The sequence below is a fragment of the Cygnus atratus genome, chromosome 4 (assembly GCF_013377495.2).
Source record: "Cygnus atratus isolate AKBS03 ecotype Queensland, Australia chromosome 4, CAtr_DNAZoo_HiC_assembly, whole genome shotgun sequence".
NCBI lineage: Eukaryota > Metazoa > Chordata > Aves > Anseriformes > Anatidae > Cygnus > Cygnus atratus.
The window spans coordinates 16,046,864-16,070,044 of NC_066365.1; the positions used below are offsets into that span (position 1 = coordinate 16,046,864).

The following is a 23,181-nucleotide window of genomic DNA, read 5'->3' on the forward strand; positions in this document are numbered from 1 at the left end:
CAGTCTTGAAGAGACTTTCCCCTTCCCTCCCCCAGGAATTTCATGTGGCTTTTTCCCTTTCAAGGACTGCCGCAGCATGGCTGGTGTTGGTGGGAAGTTCAACGTGGGATCAGTCTCATCTCTGAAAGAATGAGCTTCCTCCCATGAAATCCAGATGCGCTTCTGCAAAACTTGAAGATGTTCAGCAGCGCTGCTGAGCTTGAGATTTGTGCGAGCTCTCTCCTTCCATATGCCAACCCCCCCGAATCCTTTAGCTGACACTAGTTGTTGTCCTTTCATCCGCTTTGCGAGCAGGTTCTCTCCTTTCAAGGAGAGAAACCAGTGTCTGAAATGGCACCTCTGCCAGCCTTGTTCCCCTTGCATGCCCAGCCTGGGCGTGCTCAATTGCGAGATGATGGGGAAGGAGGAAAAGGGTGACTGCAGGCTTGTGCTTTGAGAGACATTCAACAGGGGGGCACGGGCAGATTTTTCACATGTAGCGACTTCTGCCAGTTCTGCATCTGGCTTTATTTGTGTTATTAGGATTAAACTAATAAATCTGCTTGAAATTCTAGATAATGGGGAATTGATATTTGCCAGCGCTGTATTGCCAAGCAAAGGCTTCCTCCAGTCTGGGTGCCTGGGTCGCACGACAGATTGCGAAGCGCGTGCTGCACGCTCGCGTGCTGCTGTTCTTTCTTAGTGAATTATCATCCACGATGGCCTTTTATGTTAGCTGACATCTGCCTTCATTACAGGCCTTAGGGATCTCTGCAGTACAGTGCGTGGTGTGAAATGGGTGGTAGCTGGAGAGCCTGCGCGGGTTTCTGTGGAAAACTTATTCTGTTTGCTTGCGTTTTTGTACAGACTGTTATTTGTTTTGAGCACAATCCCACAGCAAAGGCAGTGTCGCTTTCTCTCCACTTCCAAGGGGACTAGGGAAATGCCATTCTCAGCGCTGCCCCTGAACCGTGCAAGGCTACAAGACTGCTTGCTCTAGCCAGTGCTTGAGAGCCCGGATGGGTGCATACACCTCTATGCACAGGCTTCGAGTTGTCGCTCCCACAGAGACCGATCATCTTCTCTCCAAATACTGCACGGCTGGTGGGTGAGGGACTGAGCACAACTGTGGAAGAGAGCACTGGTTTGGTAGTTTGGCACCACCACTGCAGAATGCCATTGAGAATGCTTCTGAGGTGTGCTGTTACATGGATTTTTTTTTAAGCAGGAGCTTGCTGACAGTTTTCAGATGTCCAAGGCCGTGTGTGTGCTTGCTTGGAGACGGCAGGAATATGCTGGAGCCTGGAGTGGAGGATGCAGTGAGCTGTGTTCTGAGCCTGTGCTCACAAATGTAGCGTCTTGAGGGGAAGCCTGGTAGCAAGTTTTGGGCTCTGGCAAGGAAGGGGGAAAGGGTGTAGATGCAAGAAGAAGGATAAAAGTTATACGAGTTTTAGCTCAAAGGCCACAAGTCATATAGCTATCAGTTCATGGTACCAAACCAGGGTACTTGGTACAAGGTACCAGTTCATGGTACCAAGTCATCTCATAACTATTGCCAGGCCTGTTTTTAGCACTCAAGCCAGGTGGGTGCATGGCCACGGCAGTTTAAAATGACAGGTTTGTCTGTGCTCGTGCATTTTGCTGACAAGGTAAGGCCTGAATTTCCTCCCAACTCAGGTAGGCTTCGTTGTTTTGGTTGCCTCAATAGCTGTTCCTGTCTGACTGCTGGTAAAGGCACAGGAAAATGAAGGCAAATTGTGCGGCTGTTTATCCCGAGCACCTTGGACTTATCTGCTTTCCCAGGTCCTTTCTCCTTTGCAGCTTTTACCTCCTAGACATGTCTTAAAAGGCGAGGTTGTTGCTTTTACTCAAGGTTATGCAATTGTAGCTTTCAGAAGTTCTGCGGCTGCCCTAAAACATGGCTTTTCCTGCTAAGGAGCACCTTGCTGCTAAGTAAGCTGCATTAAGTTATTAAATATTTAAGGAAATCATCACAGGTTGTTTAAAAGAGCAAGGACAGGTGAGGTGGCTGCAGAAACCGAAGCTGCTGATGTACCCCGAGCTTGGCCTGGTGGGACAGCTGGCACGGCAAGCTCACATACAGGTCGGAGCTGTGCAAATGCTGCGTGCCCTTGTGAAGGGGGTGTCCAGGGGTCCTGGAGGTGAGGGACCAGAGCTGTGCCAGGGATGTGCCACAAACTCCCTGCAGCCAGTACTGGGGATGAAACTGTGCTTGAACGGCTCGGGAGCTGTGGTGTGGCCTCATTGCCTTTACAATGTATTCCCACCTGCACTGCTGACACTATTTATTTTATTCCCCAGGAATTCCAGTGGCACTAGTAGAGGTGTTTGGAAAATAGGTCCCTGCAGAAGAAACTTGTCTGACGAGCCTAACGTTGGTGTCGTTGCTATAACTGGGGGAGGATCCCTCCTTGCTGGGCTGCGTTCCCAGGCTTGTCTCCCATGGGGAAAACCCCAATCTCCCTTTGGGATGATGGCATCTGCCTGGGCCTCCTTTGGAGGTGAGGTGAGGGCACTCGGAGGGCGTAGAGGAGGGAGGAGATTGCTGTCAGTATTCTGTGAAAGGGGTGAGAGGTTTCTATGGGGGGGACACAAAACAAGCCTCTGCTTCTCTAGCTCCTGTAGAGGGGATCAGCCTCGCCAGCAACCTGCTCCTTTTTACCCCTGTCTGTGGACAACCAGCAGCCTGCGACCCACAATGTGGGACTGGCCAGGGCTGCAGGAGCCTCTCACTGATGTGGGTCTGTGGCACTGTGGGGATCCCCTCGAATTCCTGTGCAGCGGCAGCACGACGTTTCTCTGCCTCGGCTGCAGCGTCTGCACAGCCTCATTGCAGCCGACTTGTTCCAGATGGTAGGTAGCCGCTTTAATTTGGGCTGTCTTCACAGGCTTGCTGACACGGGCTCCTCCTGAGCTAATTTGCGGATGAAATCGACGGTGCCCAGGTTTTGCTGTCTGCAGTCCTGGGGAGCTGATGCGAGGGTTGGGGAGGGATGGAGAGAAACGTGATGTTTCTCTGTTTCAGTGCTAGCAGGGACTCCCTGGGCTGACTCCCGTGGGAGATGTGATTTCAAGTCTCTTCTCTCATGGAGACATGCATTTGCTGGAGCATCTCCGTGGTTTTGTAGCTGGCTCCTCTGGCCCAGGCAAAAAAGGAGCATGTGGGCCGTACTTTGTCACAGGAGCCAGCGTTCATTGCTGATCTGTTTGCAGTGAAGGCTGAGGATGCGTTACAGAGGGCAGAAACACCCAGCACAGCCAAACTCTCAACTGAAGCTGAATAAGAGGCTTTGGTGGCCTGTGCTGTGGTGGGGACATGCAGTTCTGTAGCATCTTTCACGCTGTGTTCAGCATCTGTGATCAGCTAGAATGCAAAGAGATTTTTTTTTTCCCCATTTATTGGGAGCTGGAAGGGGAGTTCAGCGTAAAATGCATTGCAGAAAATAGAGGTGGGGCAGAGCAGGGTTCTCCACGTGGATGGGAGTTGGTGTCGATCTCCGGAACAAAAACCTTCTCAGCCACAGCCCCAAAACTGGGGCTGTAAAGCTCGTGTTTGGATTCCTTGTGACTAGCGAGTTAATCCTTTCTTCTGGTGCTGTGAATGTTTGTTTAGCCTTCTCTCTTACAATGCATTTATGGGGCTCAAACAGTTCAAGTGTGTGTTGGGCAACTGCCGGTGTCCTGTCTGGGGATTCTTTACGACTTGGAGTATCACCAGGATTGCAGTGGTCATCCAGCGCCTTTGTGATCCTGCCCCTTAGCGAGTGATGAATGTGGAGACGGCTGTGGGAACATTCCTGTCTGCAGTCCGCATGCGAGAAAAATGTTTTGTCTTGTGCTTCCCATCGAGCCCAGAAATGTGAGGTCTCCGCAGCAGCCTGTCAGCGCAGCCAGACACCAGGGGGATAAGAAGCCTGTGATGCGTCCTATCTCCTCCGATCGATACCAGTGTTATGGCTGTGCTGCAGGCCTGGATGGGATCTGCTTTCCTGGGGAAGAACTCTGTGCAATTAATGCTTTTGGAAAGACAAAATACAGTCTTTCAAGGCAACCACAAAAATTCAGAATTAATGAAGTGGAGGGAAGGAAGTACTTCAGCCAAAATGGGGAACCGCTCCTTGAAGCTATGGCCTATTTATAAAAAGCTTTGTGTAGGCTTTCCCTGCTAAAGACAGGAAAGCAAAGACCCACTGAAGGCAAGTGGGGAACGTTGCTGTTGAGTCAGCTGAGAGCTTGAAGACTAATGTTTCAAAACTGTCAGCTAAATAATTCAGTAAGCCTTGACCTTTTTCTCTGCACGCAGATTTGGTTCAACTTAATTTCACTCTCGCTTCTGGTGAAAAAAGAAAAGTGCATGCTAAGGTGAACAGCAATATTTGTAGCCTCCCATATTCCTTGATTGCTAGCCTGTTATTAATGGCGAAAGACTTGCGTGGTGCCCTAAAATAGCTTGATTTGCCCTAAGGGGCTACACATTCTTGTTTTCCTCTTCTAAAGCAGGTGCAAGGGCTGTGGCTTCACACCCCAAAATCACCTTCCTGTAGATTTGAATGAACAGGTTCAAATCTGGTTTTGCTGCTTTGTTATTGTCATCTTCATTCCTTGGTTAGAACCACATACAAGTACACCCATCGCCTGTGAGTGTCAAAAGCTGGCCTTGTCTGAAACTGAAGTGTTTAATTTCGTCTCTTTCAATCCAGACGATGCTGGATTTTGGTAGTGTTGGGCCAGTGAAGTTTCACCGAGGAATCCCAGCCTCTATCTAGCATTTGCCCTGACCCTAGAAGTCCTGGTAGGGATTTTATAAAGAGTTTGCCTGCTTCATTTACGTCCAAGCCCAAGACAAGTTGTCAGTGCACTTGTGTGAATTCATGCAGCTGAATGATTATTTCTGTGAAGCCAAGACCATCGGTGCTCACCACTGCGGTACCTGCGTGATGTACAAAGCATGCAGCACGTATGTATGTTGTATTGTTGTTCTCCCCTCACTTGAGGAGAATTACAGTGCTAAGTTAGAACTCTTTAGCCTAGGCTCAAGACCGCTAGTAAATAAATATTCTGAAGCTGTACGCCTTTATATACCCAGCTCTGCAGGGCTCACTTGGAAATTGGGTCTGTGCAGAGAACTGTAGCACAACTTTTTGGTGTCTGCAGGGCAGCGCTGTGCTGTGACGCCCCCCCTGCCTCCAAGCAAGCCGGCAGGGCATGGTATTAATGCCGATCCTGCTAATAGGTCCCAGAGCTAATTAATTATCCCGAGCACGATATGGGGCACCTTTTAGTTCTGGAGCGTGCTGAATGGGAGCTGACAAAATGTGCCCTTGATGTGTGGCTGCATTTTTTCAGGAAAGAAAACATGAGGTTAAGGAATGGCTAAAGCAGCACCGCTCGCCTGTGCCTGCACCACCTCGTGAGGAGAACTGCTGCTTTTTGTGTTTGGAGCGGATCTTAATTTGATTCAGGTATAGGAACAGTGCTGCCTTGTTACAGCTCTGTAAGAAAGCCCTGTGGGCTGCTCTCCTTTCTAAAAAGCTCTGTATTTCGCCCTGGTTGTGTTCCCGCCACGAGCTGGGCTGGTGCTGGTGGAAGCCTGGGGAAGGCTTGAGGAAAACCTGGCGATGGGATCGGGTGCTGCGCGCCCAGGTTTGTTAGCTCTGCCCTGTCGTGCCCAAGGTCGGTGTCCCAGAGAGCTCCCTGCGAGCAGGCCCCGCGTTAGCGCGAGTCTCGCTGGGTTCACGCATCAGGCTTTCCTGTGTCGAGTCCCATATTGCGCGGTGCCTCCAGCTAAAGGCTTTTAGTCAAGTCTAAATCCACTTATTTAACAGCAGCTGTTTCAGGGCTATTTTAAGTGCGTGACAGTGGAACACAGAAGGAAATGGCTGTTTTTTTTTTTTTTCCTCTCTGCTGTCTTGCAGAGCTACATCTGTGATGCTGCAGGATTCTGTAGCCAGGGGGTGTGAAAAGAACTAAAAAAAAACCAAAGTCTCTGATGTCCATGTAGTGCCATGCCTTCTTGCTATCTGCACTTAGCTTCTGCCCGGCTGCTCCGAGTCGCTTTTAATTCCTAAGCCTAAATGTTCTCAGGTCTAACAAAAGCTCAGCCTTTTCTGGTGCCAGTATGGAGCAGCCTAGTGCTGCTCACACACCTTGTAGCAGCTGGCGGGCTGCTGGGCTGCAGCCCCCCTCAGAAACGCTTTGCTGGGAGCTGGCGAGAAGGATGCTGCGACTTCATCTGTGCCTGGCACTGGGAGGGTGGCTGGGGATGCCAAAAGGGGTTTACTTGCCTTTCTCCACGTGGCATCTGGGAAGACAAAAGGCGGGGAAATTGCAATAAATCGTGGGGCGTTTCAGCCTGGGGAGCCTGGTGCTGGTAACAGCTGGCATTTTACTTCATGTAAGCAATCAAAAAGGCGGTTGTGTGCTGTCCTGCTGTTGGGAGAGATTGGCCAGAGGAGCAAGGAGCATCTGGTTCTCGTTGGGCTCTGCCTTTGGATGGTCTTCATTCTTGTTTGTCACATTGTCTTTCTTCCCCCTCCCTTCCTCCTTCCCTTCCTTCCTCAGCCCTTTTTTCTCCCCTCAGTGAGTTTACAAGTCTTGCTGGAATGCACATATGGTCCTTATCATCCCCAAAGTCCAGCTTTTTTTTCCTGGTTAGCAATTTGTGACATCAGGGGCCGTTAGAGGCATTAGTCACTTTTACTCCAAATAGAAAGGTTCGTGGCTTTTGGAAACCTATGGAGGAAAATGTCTTTTATGTCAGTTCTTGGCAGAAGTGCAGCCGTTACTGCTGCGAGCTTGCGCTGACCTTTAGCCAAGCGTTTTGCCTGGAAGATAAATGTTCGTTCCCACTCTCTGCAGCCACTTCGGAATTGTCAGATTTTGCTGACTTCCCTCTTCCCAGAAGAATGCGACTGTATCCTTTTTCTCCATCCTCCTGCTGCGCTGCTGCAGCCTGCCAATGTAAGCAGCTCCCCGCCGGCGCGCTCGGCGGCGCGGGAGCAGCGGCAGCGCCACTGGCCACAGGATGTGGTTCCCTGCCGCGTGGCGGGGGCTGCGAGGCCCCAGCCCCTGGGTTGTTTGGTGCTGGGCCTCAGGGAGCTGTGTCCATGCTGGGGGCAGGTGGTTTGCCCGTGTGGATTTCCTTCCAGCAGCCAGGGAGTTTGCCAGGGAGTATTTAGGGAGTTTGGGCTAAGAAGGAAACTGGGGTCTCCGTGGGGAAGGGGTTGCAAGCCAGCCTTGGCAAGGGGGTTCGTTCTTTTCCTCCCTAGTTCTCGCCTGTGCTAATGTCGGCTTGTCCAGCATCAGCCAGCCTGAGGGCATCTCCTCTGGGGAGCCCGTAGCTTTGTCCCATGGGCAGCAATCTCATGTGAGGGGTCAGCATGAGACCCACACCTCCCCTGCCCTGCTCGGGGTGCTGCTTCCTGCCTTCCTCCCCGCTCCCAGAGCGACCTTTTGTCCTGATTCTCCAGGACTAAAAGGAAAACCAGCCCGCGCGGGGAGAGCCTTTCTGCGTTCCCTGTGACCAAGAGAGGGAGCCAACTGTGGCACAACATTTTGTTGACAGTATTTCTTTTTACTGGCAGTCGGAAGACCTGGATCCTTGCTGTAATTTTGGACATTGCTGGAGGGCTGGGGCAGGGGACTTAAGCACGCTGTGTTAAGAAGCTGCTAAGCAGCTACAGCCTGTGCCAGCTCTTATCTAGGAAGAAGAGGATGGTTTTTCTGAGGTCTGGCCCTCGGGGCAGTCAGCAGGGAGCTGCAGCGGTGAGTCACCCGGCAGGATGGTGGGAGGTGTTAGCCGCCCAGCCTGCCTACCTCTCCCACGGATCTGCATGGCTTACTCGACCTAGTAATCTGCAGAACAAGGCTGTGTCTTCCAAAGGGTCTGCGTTCCCCTGTGCAAAAAAAAAAAAAAGACCTCCCAGACTTCAGTAGCTTGCAGATGTGTCTGCCCGAGTCTGCAGCCAGCCAGCAGCCAAAGCACGGAGACAGGAACTCCCCCTCCTCTGCTGGTGACACTGATGGTTATCCTAGCCTGAAACAACACAAGTCCTTCCTCTCCTGATTAACTGAGTGATTGCTACGGGCTGTTTGCTCGTGGCATGAATGCACTAGCTGTGGCAGGGAGGGGGTGGTTCTTTCCTTTTGTTTTCCCCTATTTTATTATACTTGAGTTCCCTCGCCCAAGAATTAGAGGTTCAACCATCACTGGGAATACTTAGTGCCCCGCTGGCGCTCAGCGTTAACGCGGGGAGAGGGAACGATAGATCTGTCTCGTCCTGACTGCTCTTTGCTTCCGTGCTCGCTGCTGTCTCCTGAGCCACCCTGTTGTCTGAGCAGATTAAAGTATCTCTGAGGTCCCTGGCTCTGGATGCAGCATCTGAGACTACTTGAGAAACACGGGAACGTGCGCCTAGTAATCAGGCAAAAATGTAGCTGGCCTGAGCTGCTGACAACAATAAAAGCTTTCAGAATTTCTTAAAGGTTCCCCCGAAGTCGTGTGGTCTCAAATAACTAAACACTTGCTTCATATTTGTGGTCTAGCTCAATATTTTGCATACCAGCATTTTTCCCCTCTTGAATTTGAGGCTCGTTTTTGTTTTCTTTAACTCTTCAGAGGCCGTGTGAAAGTGACCCCCAGCTGCCAGGAGCAGTGGGACAGGAGGGGCTGAAGGGGAGCATTTTGCCGGCGGCCTTGAAGCAGAAGGGGCTCAGGCAGGAGGCTGCTTGGGCTGAGGGGACAGCTGCTGGGTGAGGAGAGCGGGGCAATAAATGCAGCGATCCTCCTGGCCCACTGCTCTGCCGGCCTTTGGGAGATGCTCCTTCCTACCCAGGAGGGAAGGGATTTTGGCGATTCTCAGATCGCTTACTGGACACCTTCTGAAATATGAGGGCATGGTTTCGCTTTGTACCGCATCTGCATAAGTGGCACGCTGCTAACCGTGCAGCCCACCCCTGTACCCACCTCCCCCCCTCACACAGACGTGCTGCTGCTGCTGTCTCCAGTGAGGGGAAAAATAAGTTTGTTTCCCTTTATTCCTGCTAGCTCTGCCAAGCCACTGTGGCTTAGAAGGAATGAGCTGATTCTCTCCTTGCACGTGCCTCGTCAGCCAAATTGTTTTATAAAGCTCTGCTGAATTACATCCAGGCAGGCCCCCTGGTTGCCGCAGAGCATCCCTTATAGCGCTGCCCGACCTATAAAAACGTTACCACCAGCAGCCAAGTGTGAAGAAAACCAGATCTGAAGTACAGCTAGCGGGGCTCTGAGACTGTAAACTCTTTCATGTCTTTTTGCAAGGAACTCTTATTTTTCCTTTAAATTAAGAGTGTTGGGAGATGGGGTTCTGACAATTGGTCTCTTTGTAACATCTTAAAGACCATTGCTGCTCCAAGAAATGCCAACTGCTAGGTGTGCTGCTTGTTAGGTGCAGGGCTGAGTGCTCGGTGTCTTTCCCACTAAACAAGCCTTTGTCTATTCACATAACTTGATGGCTTCTGCAGGTTTAAAATTGCTTCCAGAGGTTTAAAGTTGCCTGCTGGTCCTGTCGATGGTGTGTGACGGAGGGAAGGTTTGCCCTATGTATATCTACCTCTTCAGTAGAAGAGGCATGACCATGTCCTAAGAAAGAGTTTAAAAATAAAGCCTGCTCTTGGAAAGCCTTAAAGTCTGTGACATCCGAGAATATCCACCCTCTGAGAATAGCCAGATACCTGAGCGCAGCAGTGTCTCTAGTGCAAACTGGCTGCCCTCTGTGGAGGCCTGGAGAGCTGCCGTTTTCCCCAGGCTGATCTCCTCTACAGCTCTTGAAGCTGCAAGCAGGGGGAGGTGCCCAGCCATCGAAGCTATCCTCTTGGTGTGCTTGCAAGAGGCCCATGCTTCTTGGTTCAGCAACGTGTCTGGGTGTTCGTGAGGCATCTCCTAGGGCAGTGTTACTGGCAGAGGGGCAGCTGATGAGTTGGTTTAACCCACGAGTATGTTTAGGTGCAGCATGGAGGAAAGAGAGGTGTTGGGCTGAACTCAAAGGCATGCTGATCCCTTATCTCCGAAGGGAAGTGAGGAAGTCCCTTGGGAAGAGGTGGGCGGGTGGGGTGCTGGCATGCCTTCCCCCTGGGGAGATGCCACTGCCGCCTTCCTGCGGCAGGAGGAGTAACTTGGGGCTTCGAGCACTGTGCCTGGGCTTGCTGGGTGCACGTGGGGGCTCTGGGCCCATCTGTGTGGAAAAGATCCTGAAAGATCCTTTGCCTTGGGTGACCTCGGACTGCCCATCAACAAGAGGCACCCCGTTCGCATCGGGATGCCTTGCTTGGGGCCAAAACCCAGTCTGCTGACCCTCCTCTTGGCAGCCTGTCGCTGCAGCTCGCAGCCAGAGCAGCGTGACCATCTGACTTACCGTCCCTGGTGTTTTAAAACACTTCTGCCTTGCCAGACTGACCGTGTGAATCACTCTCCCGTCCTGCTGACTATATGCCGAGCAGTCACACTGGCTCTCCAGCAGTTTCCTTTCCGTGGTGCTACGGCCTGGGCTCGTGTGCCGCCCTGGCTTTCACTGCTTTCACTTCCAGCCGCCCCAGGCAGCTGCAGGGCTGGGGCCTGCCGGGCGGTTCAGCTTCGTTAGCACAGCCCAGTGCCTCCAGGCTCATCGGTAGTGGCGCAAGGAAAAACGGTGACTGCAGAGCGGTTTTGGCCACGCGGGCAGCTCCACGCTGTTCATTGCAAAGGAAGTTTCAGGGTCCCTCTCTGCTAATTGTGGCGTCGAGGTGAAAGACAGAACTTGACCGCTGTGATTTTGCCGGAGCCCCGCGGGGTTGTCCTGCAGCTTCCAGCCTGCTGGCAAAGCCCTGCTGCGGGGAGGGCGGCAAGAAAGGGGCAGGCTTTCGCTCAGCCTTCCCCCGAAAGTGCTGGAAGTGCGTGTGCTGGAGCTGGCTGCCGTGCTTCTGTTTGTGTTTGGAGCAGGATATTTATAAACGCCAGCGCCTTGTGGTCCTTCTGTCTTGTTCAAAACGCAGATCTGCAACACCCCAGCAGAAATTCAGGTATTTTCTATATCCTCGCTACTGAGTGAGATGTGCTGCGGACTGGAGACCACTGCGGGGAGATGGTGACGTGGGCTTGCGTTTCATCTCTGCCCATGCCTTGGGCTCCTGAGCTTTTCCTGGGGTTTTGCTGTTCCAGGCAGATATCAGACTACTCCTGCCTTGCGTTACGTGGCACGGCTTGGGAAAAATACCTGGCATTGAAAAGCGTGCAGATACTGGCTTTTGGTTTTCCCACTGTTGATGTTTGCCACTTGCAGAAAAAGAAAGGGGGATGGGGAACAAACGATAATAAAAACGTGGAGCAAAAAAATAACTGACACAGATGCAGGAGATGAGTCTAACTCCTGTTCCTGCTGAGTAACTGATGATGAGGCAGTACGTCAGTACTTGCTTTCCCAAAATATGTCGGGGAAGGAGATACTGGTGCCGCACTGAGGGGTGTTTAACACCCACCGCTTTCTGTGAAGCGTGTGAGTCATGGGCACCTATTGCTTTCTGGGATCTGCTCCGACTCCCTTCACTTAACCATAAACCCAAGCCCACTGGTGTTTTAAAAATACTCATGTTACAAATATTCAATTTAACCCATTCACAGCGTGCTAAATCCCTGGGTGTCCTTCCATTGTCTGGGGCTTTTCCCAGAAAATCACTGCTGTGGGTAAATGAGGTGAGGGAGGGTGGTTTTGTGCTGGTTTTTTCCAGCCATAGCAAGGGGGTGGCATCTCTTAATCATTTTAAGCTCCTGTGGTTCCATGCTGCTGAATAGCCTCCAGTGCAGGGAGGGATGGAGGTGAACACTCAGGACATTGGCCATAAACCTTCAGACGAGCCTGGTCCAGGTGCCGAAGAAGGGAGGGCTCAGGCGTCCAGTGCAGGTGCATGGCAAACAGGAGCCCTGTGCCCCTGCTCCATCCATCTTCAATATGGCAACAGCCCAGACCTAAGATTTTTTTTGTTCTATGCGTTGTCTTTCTTAAAGAATTTCTCTTTTTTTAGTCCGAGTGTTATTTTCAGCAGCACCCAGCCCTGTTGTAACTGCAACCAGTGGCCGGTCTGCGTGTTTTGAGGAGGGAAGCAGGGACGCTCAGCCGTCGTGCAGAAAGCGGCAAGTCATCCTCTGCTTTTGATTCTTATTTTAGCAACCAGAGGGTGTCTTTGTCTGCTCTAAAGCACGCTGATTTGGGGGAAAAGGAGCTGGTGCTGCCAGCGCCTTTAAGCCAGGCTGAGGCTGGAATTTAGCTGAGCAGCAGAGCTTAGGTGGAGTGACTGCTGGAAGTGTTTGGGAGTGGAGAAAGGTCTTAAGTTAGGGAGTTAAGTTAAGGCCTTAAGTTAGGGACAAACGTGTGGAGAAAGATGGTCTGAAATAACAGCAGAGCTGCTCCAGGGCTGCGGAGTCTGTTTGTGCTGGGGATGTTGGCATAACTGCGATTTGCTGGGGAAAGAGATAACCCAGCTGGCTGCTTTTTCCAAGCCCGTCTGTGAATTACTGTACAACTGTTGTGGAGAAGTCCTAAATATAATCTTGGAGCTGCTCCACATCTCCTTCCTCTGCCACCACCTTACCGCCCATGAAAGAGCCCTGGCTCTTTGGCATGAGCAGTCAGGTCCCCATTGGGTCCTGGGGGCACCTTGCAGCTGGGGTTCCTGGGGTGCCTGGCCTGGTGTCGTGCTGCTGGAGGCGCTGAGCAGCGGCACGGCTTCATAAATTGCGTGGGAAGCGCTGGGAACGGTGCCCTGCTTTCCCACCTCGTGTCAGACGAGGCTATTTGTAAACCAAGGCATCCGCAGAGCGTCGTGTGTGCTTTTTTCCCCTTCTGGCCAAGGCCTGTGAAAGCTGGGAAGAGATGTAGCTGGCCTCAGAGGTGTTGTTGCAGTGTCAGCTATGTCCCGTCGTGGCCATACTGAAGCGTTGCAGCACACGTGTGTTGACAAACTCCCGTGTCACCCTGACGGGTGTTGGGTGCAACGTGCTGCTCAGTGTCCCCATTACTTGCCTTTCTTCTTGGCTTTACAGAGCGATGACCTTAGGAACCTGTCCCTCTCCGGCCATGTGGGCTTCGACAGCCTCCCTGATCAGCTGGTCAACAAGTCAACGTCACAGGGCTTCTGCTTCAACATCCTCTGCGTGGGTAAGTCGTCCTGCACTGCTGGGCAGCCGTCTCACACCAAGGGGTGCACGCACGTCCCTAAACTAGCCCCTTCTCCCTTGTCCAAGGGGTAAGACCTCAGCATTTTTTGACCATAGCAGCATGAAAGTTACTGTTCCTTTGCAGAGCTACTCCAGGGTAAAATCTACTCTTCTTTCCCTTTCCCCCTTCTGTCCCTTGACTTAAAATATTGGAGTTTCTAGGTGTTAATCTGCCCTTTTGATGATTCTGCAATCTTGCTTTTCCCAAAGGCTGCCATAAGGAAAATAAGTTGATCTGGGAACTAAATGAATTTTTAAAAGAATGTTAACTTAAATCTGTCTCTCCTGGGGTTAGGTGCAGAGGCTGTTTCTCAATAAATTGCATTCCTTCCCTTCCAGGCTTTGTCTGCCTGTCTTGTTATATTCTTAGTTTTTCCAGTTGGAAACGATGCCATTTTTAGTCGCCGAATGATGTACTTGAGAACAAAGCCTGTCACCTGTTCTCTGCTGCATTTAGTCGGGGTGCTGCAAGTTGGTTTTATAGCCTGAGCTATTGTCTTATTTTACCTCAATTTTTCAGAGGTGAAATATGGGAAGGTACCTGATTCTTGTGGATATAGAAAGGTACTGGCTGTCTCTGCACTCTGTGCAGATAGAAGTCCATCGCTCAGCCCTAGGGAGCTGTGTGCCAAAACAGCATTGACCTGGTGGTGGACACCTTCAAGGTGTCCCCTGTGATGAGACAAAATAGATAAAAAAGCTGGCTTTTACTACTAATCTGACAGAGCAGTCCACAAACAACATCTGTTCATGCATTGTTCACTTAAGCCCTTAAGAAGGCAATATTGTCCCTTCTAACAAGTTACGTTAATTAGCTAGGAAAAAAATACAGCCCTCTGATTTTTCTGTGGCAAGCTGAGACTTTGCAGTGCTGGATAAGCCATCTGAAAAATTCTGGTGAACAAACTTGACTCTTCTCTGTAGCCTTGCATGTTGAAGAACGAGATAAGAGAGTAGTATACTTGTGCACGCTCAGGCTATCAGCCACCACGTGATGCTTCTAGCAGCATGAAACCATTTAAAATTCAGCAGGGAACATCCCGATTAGCAGGCAGCTCTTTGATCAAAATGGCATAAATTAATTGCCTTTTTCTCTGGCAGTAAATATTCCTCTCTTAGTGTGACTTGATATGTCTCCATTAACACAGCAATTTGCTCCGACTCCTTTCTCTTATAAAATGTGCTGATCAACCATTTTTAGCCCCAAATTAAGATTTCATACAAATTGCTGCAGTTCTCCAAAGAGGAGAAACCTCCCCCTTAAAAAAGAAACTTTAGAAATTGTGTTTTGAGAAAGGACACAATTAACTTTGCCATGGTAATGCGAAGCTTTTAATTGTAGGGTGAATGGCTGAAATGCTGCGAAGTCCATCTGGCACAGCATGCAGCAGTGTTGCATTTGCATCAGGAGCTCGCTGAAATGTGTGGCTGCCGAGTTTAACAGCCTGTGCCATCAGCTTAGGGCTGATCTTTCCAAGTGGCTTGTGCTTTATGTGGGCCTGGATTTGGAGCTAACATCTTGTGCATAGGTGCTGTCTTCCCCCTCTCTTCTTTCATTTGTTTGTTCTTTTGAAGTTTGCTTTATATCCTGTGGCTTCCCAGGTCAGGAAAGCTGTGACAGGCATGCGTGCAGCTGATTTTGTTTTATTGGTCTGTAAAGAATCCCTTACCTTCCTGAGCCTAGCACAGAAGTGGTCAAAGTCAAAGCCAGCAAAGTGAACTGTCGAGTATTGCAAAGTTGCTGAATAGCAGAGTTCATTTCTGTGGATGCAAATACTGCTGAGGTCTTCTAAGTGGGGGGTTGCACACTTTGAGAGAGAGATTTTCATCCTAGGAAAGCTGCATACAACCCAGAGAGCTGCTTGGAGACCATCCCAGGTGCAGGGTCCCTTCTCCCACCTTAGTTTTTGCACTGACTAATCAATCAGTTGAATTTAAGATTTTCTGGAGGGGAGGTCCTGTTCACAAGCAAGTGGTTTGCCTCAATGCTAACTGTAGTGCCACAGCAAATGTGGTTTACAGTTCACCAGAAGAGATGCAGCTTGGCATTTCTGCCATGAAATAATATGCAGAGAGGAAATTCTTCTGAAATCGTGGCTAATCATCATGTGTCAGAGGTGATGAATGGCAGCATAACTCACTAGAGAGGCTGGGGTAGGATCCCCTCGCAAGCCTGACCTGCAAATGCCAGAGCTGCATGCTGCAGTGCAGAGCCCTGTCCCAAATCCTGGCCTCTCTCGGGCTGGAGCGACCTCAGGATGTCCCCTCAGCCCCCTCCTGCTCACAGCAGCTGGAGAGGGTAATGCTCAGCAGACACTTCTGACTTCAAAATGGGATTTAGGCTAATGCTTTCATCAATGTTACTAATTGCATCAGGGGATTAGCTGACCTGTTATAGTTTAAAAAGTTGGTATTTATGTAGTGTGCTATTTCTTTTTTTTTTTTTTTTAACTTTTTATGTACTTTTCTCAAGTTTTCATTGCCTGAGTTTCCCTATGGGCTTTTCTGTAATTCCCTTGAAAAAAGAAAAATTGAGTTTGGTATTAAAAAAAAAAAACACAACAGAAACGTAAAAGCGTGGAGAGCCAGATCTCCCCTTGGGAATCAAACTTAGGGTTAAGAGAATTTACAGTTTGATTCTGTGAAGAAAGTTGTGTCAGAGCTAGGACTTGGCCAACACTGCTAAAATAGAATCAAGTATTTCTTGAGTAGAAGTGCTTCATGCTGTCCTCAATACAGATGTCCCTTGCAAGACGGGGTGGGGGGTTGGGGTTCTTCATGCCACCAAGCAGGAAGGAGCCTGCAGCACCGGTCAGGTCATACTAACGTAAAAACCACGGGTAACAGCTGAGCACTGCTGGAAGCAAATAGCTCCTTGGGAAAGGCATGATCATTTGTCTTTCCTGCACTGCCAGCGTAGCAAGTCGAGTAACCAGCTTCTGGCAGCAGCAGGCACTCGCTGGTGCATCGCCGACGGGGTCCCTTCCCTTCTCCACACAGGGGGCCTCACTCAGTAAATGTCTGAGTAACTGTTCTTAAAACTGTTACGTCTTTTTATTTAATTCCCTTGCTGTTCCCAGCACAGCAGCCAGGCTCTTCACCTGCAGGTGATGGCTTTTAGCTCTGAAGGCGTTTGGTTTATCTCTGTGTCTGTCGGAGCAGCAGTTTTTGCCTGGCAGGGGTTCATTCTGGATTCACAGCCCCGGTGTGTGGTGCTTTGACTGGGGACGTCTGCAGGGTGTGTGGTGTGACCTGCACAGGAAATGGGTGAGAGCCCAGCAGAAGCCAGAGCTACTGTCACCTCCTGATGTCTGCCAAGTCCCTAGTTCGGTCCCCGGGGGATTGCTAAAAATGGGGACCTTCTCAAAAGATGTGTTCCTGCAGGGATTACTTTGCTTAACTTGGGTGCGTAGCCTAATTCCACCGCTACCAAAGCGGAATAATTCCTTAACCTGGTGAATGTGCCTGAGACTGAGCTGGGGACAAGGGGTGGCATTGTACTGACCCTGCCTTTGTGTGCCCAGGTGAAACTGGCATCGGCAAGTCAACGTTGATGGACACTCTGTTCAACACGAAGTTTGAAAGTGAGCCTGCGACACACAACGAGCCTGGCGTGAGATTGAAAGCCAGGAGTTATGAGCTCCAGGAGAGTAATGTCCGTCTGAAGCTGACTATTGTTGACACGGTTGGATTTGGTGATCAAATTAACAAAGATGACAGGTAAATTTATTTCTTGTATCCTTGTGCTGAGGTGCTCTGAGGTCAGAAGGGCTTGATCCTCTGTGGGGACCAGGGTAGGTCCCCTGCTGTTCTGGGGACGTTTCCTGATCCTGCATTGCTGGCCCTGCAAGACAGGTAGGAGTGGCAAGAAAGTGAAGTGAAGAACAAACAAATCACCTAGAAGGCTCCAAAACTGATACTGCATTTCTGCTCTCCTTGTCTCTGTGCAGCTTAGTTTAAGTATCTGCTTGAATTGAAACATAAACATTTGAAAATGTGTGCTCAAATTGCAAGTGCATTGCCATTTCTTAGGGGGCTGGGACTCAGATGGTAGCTCCTGCTCGCACCATCCCACAGTGCTCAAAGTCTGGGTGGGTTTTACTTTAACCTTGTGCCTAGGTGCTGATTTTCATGTTGTGCGCATGAAGTAAATACTCTGGACAGCCTGTATTCTGGGCAGCCTACACAGTCCCTTGTGTGCATCCATATGGGCTTTTCTGTTGTGTGAAAACCAGTCGTTCTGTGATCATGGCTAATAAGCTAATTAATGCATTTCCTGCGTCTTAGAGCCATATACTCCCTCACTACAGTAATCCCAGCTCCCTCTGGAGGGTTGTTTACAGCCCTCTTCCCTGCACCTAACAAATTGAGGGCATGCTGTCTGGCACCATGTGCACTGAGCAAAAGCTGTTAGGGTGCTTGGTAGGTAGGTGACATCAGCTCTTTGGCAATGCAAGCTTAAAATGGAAGCTTCCACCAAGACTCCTGTTAGCAGAACAGGAATTGAACAGGTACTTGATGGAACAAGTACTGTTTCCCGTTCCACAATGAAAACTTCTTCAGTTTTTAGAAATTATTATTATTTTTACAATGCTTTGTTTCTGGAATGCTTCCTCTGTTCCTGACCTGACAATAAAGTGCAACTGTTGCCTCTGTTTTGCTGCTCCTGCTCCTAGCCAGTGCAGAGAGACAGGCGTGTGTGCTGGAGGAAGCTCTGCGCGTCTGACACTGCCATATGCTCTCAGGCGAGAACAAAAGCTGCTCAGAAGAGGAGCAGGTGCTCAGAGTGGGGATGCTCTGCAGTTTGTTACTGCCGGGTCGCTTTGCATTTGCTTCATTCGGCAGACAGGAGCCAGCAGTATTGGTAGTGAAGCCCCTACAGCTTCCCTCTCAGGCCGCTGGGGAGAGGGGTAGTTGCAGGGCAGCAGGGTAGCTTTTAGGGACAGCTTTCGTTTTGCTGTGTCCCTACACAATACCACAGCAGTTGGGGTTTCTCTGTGCTCCTGGCTCAAGTCCTACCCGTCCTTTTCCACTCTGTTTTGCTACAGGTCTTTCTCAACGTGATCTGCCCCATGTAAGGTGATGTTGCAAACCTGCCTAGTGAGATTTTGTGAACATTTTGTGCCCGCAAATTAACAAACAGTGCTCAGTAGTGTCTTGTGGGTCTCTGGTGTCAGTGGTCATTGTGCAGCCCTGGCTGTCTTCTGCCATAGTTCTTGCTTGGTTAATTGAGCAAGGGTCTTTTACCTTATCCAGGCTTTTCAGCAACTGCTCAAACAGTTGCACTGGCATCTGGAGCAAAGGGACCAAAACCTTGTTGGCTGCCTGTCAGAAAGTTGTTTCTGGAGAACCCGAAAACACCTGGTTGCCTCTTTCTTCCTCACAGCTGCTTTTCAGCAAGCATGAACGCTGCTGTGAATTCAGTACTTGAGGCAGTGGGAATATTGTCCTGGTCTCAGTGCCCTCCTTAGAGAGCTTCCATGTGTTGGAGGTCCTGAGGTATACGAAGGGGCAAATGGAAAAGTTTCCTTTCCAGCAGGACAATAAATTAAATCAGGGCATGGTAAATTATGACCCAATTTTCTCCATCAAGACGATCCTGCCCAAACAGTCTTAAACATGCAGTGATTCTTGAGCATTGCTCACGAGTTTCAATTCCTGAAAAGTTCCCTTTTTTCCCTTATGCAAATCTCCCTTTCCTCTTTTTAGATCACAGATAAGCTTTTGGACAAGCTAGGGTAGGTGGTGACTTCATAGTTAAATTTTCTTGTTTCTGATGATTCTCAATGACATTGGCAGAGCAGCTGTTCAGGCTTTAATGGGAGAGACTGCAAAATACATTTCTCTTCTGGATGGCAGCCTTGTGTGGTTTCCATGCACCTAAATTCCAGGGTTTCTGCCACTCTTCCTTGCTAATAAATCCATAATAACCTCCCTGTGCCTCAAGCAGAAACACAAACCTGGTCAGAAGGGACTGTAACTTGGGCAGGGATGGTCCTGTGAGCAACACTTGTCCCCTTAATGTGCAGAGCACCTGTGAAGCTTCCTGGTCAGTGACCTGTGTGGTCCCAGCAGTGAATGCCCTGGTTTGCTCAGTGCTGTGTCTTCTCTCTCATCAGCTACAAGCCCATAGTAGAATACATCGATGCACAGTTTGAAGCCTACTTGCAAGAAGAGCTGAAGATCAAGCGATCCCTGTTCAATTACCACGACACCAGAATTCACGCCTGCCTGTATTTCATTGCACCAACTGGACACTCGCTGAAGTCTCTGGACTTGGTCACCATGAAGAAGCTTGACAGTAAGGTACTTGCTGCCCTTGTTATAACCGTTGCTTGGCACTGCTGTTTTTTGTGGGTTTATGACCATGCCACAGACCTGGCTAAACCTGCACAGAGAAACACCAGCTGTTTTTAGCAGTGGGGATTGCAGAGATGTGGTGTGAAAATTTTATTACCTTGGGCTGGCTGCTGGGATAGCTCATAATTCACTGGTTCATACATTGCAGAGACTTAATAAGAGTGTGGGCTCTTACCCTCTTCCAGTCCCATCTCTGGTTAGGAAACTGGGCTGCTTTGCTCCACAGCTATGCTGTAAAACTAAGTCTGAGAGCATGAAACTATGCGCTAAGATGCTGTAGGAGCCCACTGTTCCTCCTGCTTTGCTGTGGTTTATCTCGGCCAAGTTTACAAGTGGCAAATTTGTTCACAACTGAAAGACCAGTTGGCTGCTGGAAGGAAAAAAAAGGATGTTTTCCTCTTTCAATCCATAAATAAAAATGAGAGGTTTAAGTTGAACTCTGCTAGTTTAGCACTTATAAAATATGGTTGCCATCTCTATTTCACTTGGTCCAATGATTAATTAGGTTTCAGTACAAAACCTTGTGGAAGTGTGTGTGAGATGGGGAGAAGTACATCTGAAGCACTTAAGGACACATTACCAATCAATGAAAAACAGATCCGAATGCTGTGTCTGCATGCTCTAGACACAAACAGTGATTTGATCTTCTAGGCAGTTGCAGTGTTACTGTAACCACGATCTGATAAACGACAAGGATCTGAATAAACGTGTTACCCTCCTGTTCTTTGTTAGCAAAACCAGGAACCAAACTTGCGGTTTAAAGCCTGATTTCTTACTAGATAACCGAAGAAGTTTTGACCTCTCTTCTTCCAGGAAAAATAACCGATGTACAAATGTAAAATGAACAAGTATTTCAAATGACGTGCCTGTGCTTCTTTGCACCATGACTGAGCAATTTAAGTCTGTCCACTTTGCACCTGTGGCTCACTGGATCCTGATTCTGCAGAAGATAAATGGCAATGGTTCTGTACTTCCTAGAGCAGCCTGTCGATTGGGCTTTATGCAGTGATGGAGAAGGATCCCTGCTCTAGTCAACTTAAAACAGGGTTATGGAGATTAACCCAAAATGAGCTAATTGGCATTTGTCTTCTGTCTTTTGGCAAAAGAAAGGGGATTTAATAACTCCAGGACATCCTCCAAACAGAATTAAGTGATGTAGCGTAAGGGGATTTTCAAGTACTGTAGATAAAATCCCTTCGTATAGGTCAACATTAACGTCTTCCACACTAGCAGTATTGCCCACTATTGCAAGGGAGGAGAGTGAGGGTAAAGTAAATCCTGCAAGATCAAAGGAAGAAATTGTCTGTCTGGAGTGAGAAGGAAAGGAAAGGTTTCCTCCTCCTAACACATCCTCACCTTCTCCCAGCAAAGCAGGTATTCGCTGAGCATGGATCCATTCAGCTACACTGAGAGTACCATGCTATATCGCTCCTGCTTCTAGATGCTGCCACTCTTTGCCATCCTGCTACCAGCACTGTGAACTGTGCGTGTACAGAAGAGTACCAGAAACCCATCTTTAATTTTTATGTTAACCACATCATGCTGTTCTCTTTGGTCATCTACGAGCCGTGTAAGGACAAACCTGGATGTCCCTGATAACAGCACCCGAGCAAACGCCCGCAGGAGGCTATTGCCTGAGCGTGTTGCCTGCAGCCCTCCAGCCCGCTGCAGCTCAGAGCAATGCCTAGATAGTAGTTTCCTTTTTTTGGAACAGCTCGTAATGGTTTGTGACAGCATTTCCTGTCCAGCCAATTCGGACAAGGAGGGGAATATGACAGGAAATAGCATGGTGCCAAATTGCATTCGACTTCTTTTTAAGGCCATCATTGCTGCTGCCTGAATATCCTGTCTGTGGCAGGGGTGCTGCCAGCAGCAGCCGCAGGGAAGGCCTTCCGCTGGCTGGGTGGTGGCTGGCGGTGCTTCTGGACGTGCCATGTGCTGTCCCAGTGACACAACATGGCCCTATACATGGGGTGCTGTCCTTGTCTTGCAGGTGAACATCATCCCCATCATTGCCAAGGCTGACACCATCGCAAAAAACGAGTTGCACAAGTTCAAGAGTAAAATCATGAGCGAGCTGGTCAGCAACGGTGTCCAGATCTACCAGTTCCCGACGGATGAAGAGACAGTGGCCGAGATAAATGCCACAATGAGCGTATGTTTTCCTTTGAGTTTTGTTTGCCTTGGTTTCTGTGGGCCTATCCCTGAGGGCAGGGCACATTGTGCCATGTTTCTTTTGGCTTTAAAACTCCAGTCTGAGCACTGAGATCAGGCTGGCCGGAAGGCTTTTGGAGCTGGAGATACCTGTAAGACGTGGGCTGCCTGGCCTGATACACTTCATTGTCTGACAAACAATTCTCCTCTGGGCATTTTTCATATCCTTCCCCTCTTGCAGTATTCCCATCTCAGGAAAGGAAGAGGATGGGAGGCAGGTCAGGCAGGGGGCTGGGGTTTGGGTTTCCTGTCCCAAACGACCACTTATTGCTTCGTGGGGGTGAATCACTTTTGTCTTTGTTTTGCTTTCCGGCGAGAGCGGGGGTGCTGTCGGTGTGTTCCAGCTCTCAGGAGGGCCAGCGGCCATCAGCAGCATGGGCTCTAGCTTTCACCTCCTTCCCCTTCCTCTAGCAATAGCTACAGGAATTGAGGGGCAAATAAGGCTGTGGTAGAGCAAGAGTTTACCCTGGGTAACAACAATTCACCATGGGCCTGACTTGCAGTGCAAGGGGAAGAGCGTGAGCCCACAGTTTCTGGAAGTGACCCGCATCACTGCAGTGCCCTCAGGGCCCTTGGGTGGCTTTAGGGGGTCATGTAGCCCAAGAGGATGTGCTGGTCCCAAAGAAATTCATGTAAAATGAGCAGAAGATTGACTTATCTGCATTTTACAGGGAGCAGAGGCATTGCAAGCCATTTCCTTGCAACTTGAAGACTTGTGGGAGTTTCCCTGCACAGCTGCTTGTAGACAGGAAACTTTCATACCCAGCTTGATATCAGACCCTCTCCAAACCTCTGTATTGCCTCCTGCTTTTCTCTGTCTGTGTTGTGCTCTCAGCAGGGAGAAGCTGGCACAGGGAAGGGATGTGCTCCTGCCAGGGCGTTGCATGTGCAGTGCATGCCCTGCCCTCCTCTGGTGCAGCCTGGCTGCTGGGAAACTTTGCCAGTTTTAATCACGTCCTCTCTGCAGCTTGGCTTCTTCCCTCCTGCCCAGCCTGCAACCACGACCTGGTGGCCAAGGCGTGCGCTCCCAGAGCTTGAGCTCAGCCCTGTCGGGTGCCGTTTGGGCAGGGGACAGCCGGGGGGGTGAGCTGGCGGGAGAGGCGAGCTCCCTCCTGGCAGCAGCCGCGGTTCTGGGAGCAGATCCCAAACTGTTGCCGCCACACCCACGGGGAGACCGGGACATAGCAGAGCTCGGTGACTCAGACACGTCTGCCCTGGGCTGGGTTGACTCGGCTCTTCCCCTTGCACACAGTTTTGCCCTTTTTAAGAGGAAACGTTAGCAGCTATTTCTAGCAGCAGAAACTCCCTGATTTTTTAGCCTACCTTGCTTGGGAGCATGTATTTTATTTTCTTTTTTTTTACTGTTTGACAGTTATTTTTCC

General features: G+C 49.8%; 1 protein-coding gene across 6 annotated transcripts in view; it reads left to right on the top strand.

Annotated features, from left to right (window-relative positions):
• SEPTIN11 (septin 11) overlaps positions 1–23,181 on the top strand; it is a 58,214-nt gene that overhangs the window by 13,313 nt on the left and 21,720 nt on the right. For 5 of the 6 annotated variants that reach the window (XM_035539239.2, XM_035539227.2, XM_035539209.2 and 2 more), the window contains exons 2-5: positions 13,052–13,166; positions 16,750–16,945; positions 19,345–19,531; positions 21,579–21,740. In XM_035539239.2, coding sequence (XP_035395132.1) covers positions 13,052–13,166; positions 16,750–16,945; positions 19,345–19,531; positions 21,579–21,740 — 660 coding nt within the window. Of the gene's footprint in view, positions 1–6,816; positions 6,961–13,051; positions 13,167–16,749; positions 16,946–19,344; positions 19,532–21,578; positions 21,741–23,181 lie in introns of those variants that run through there. The other variant, XM_035539272.2, reaches the window with a different exon arrangement.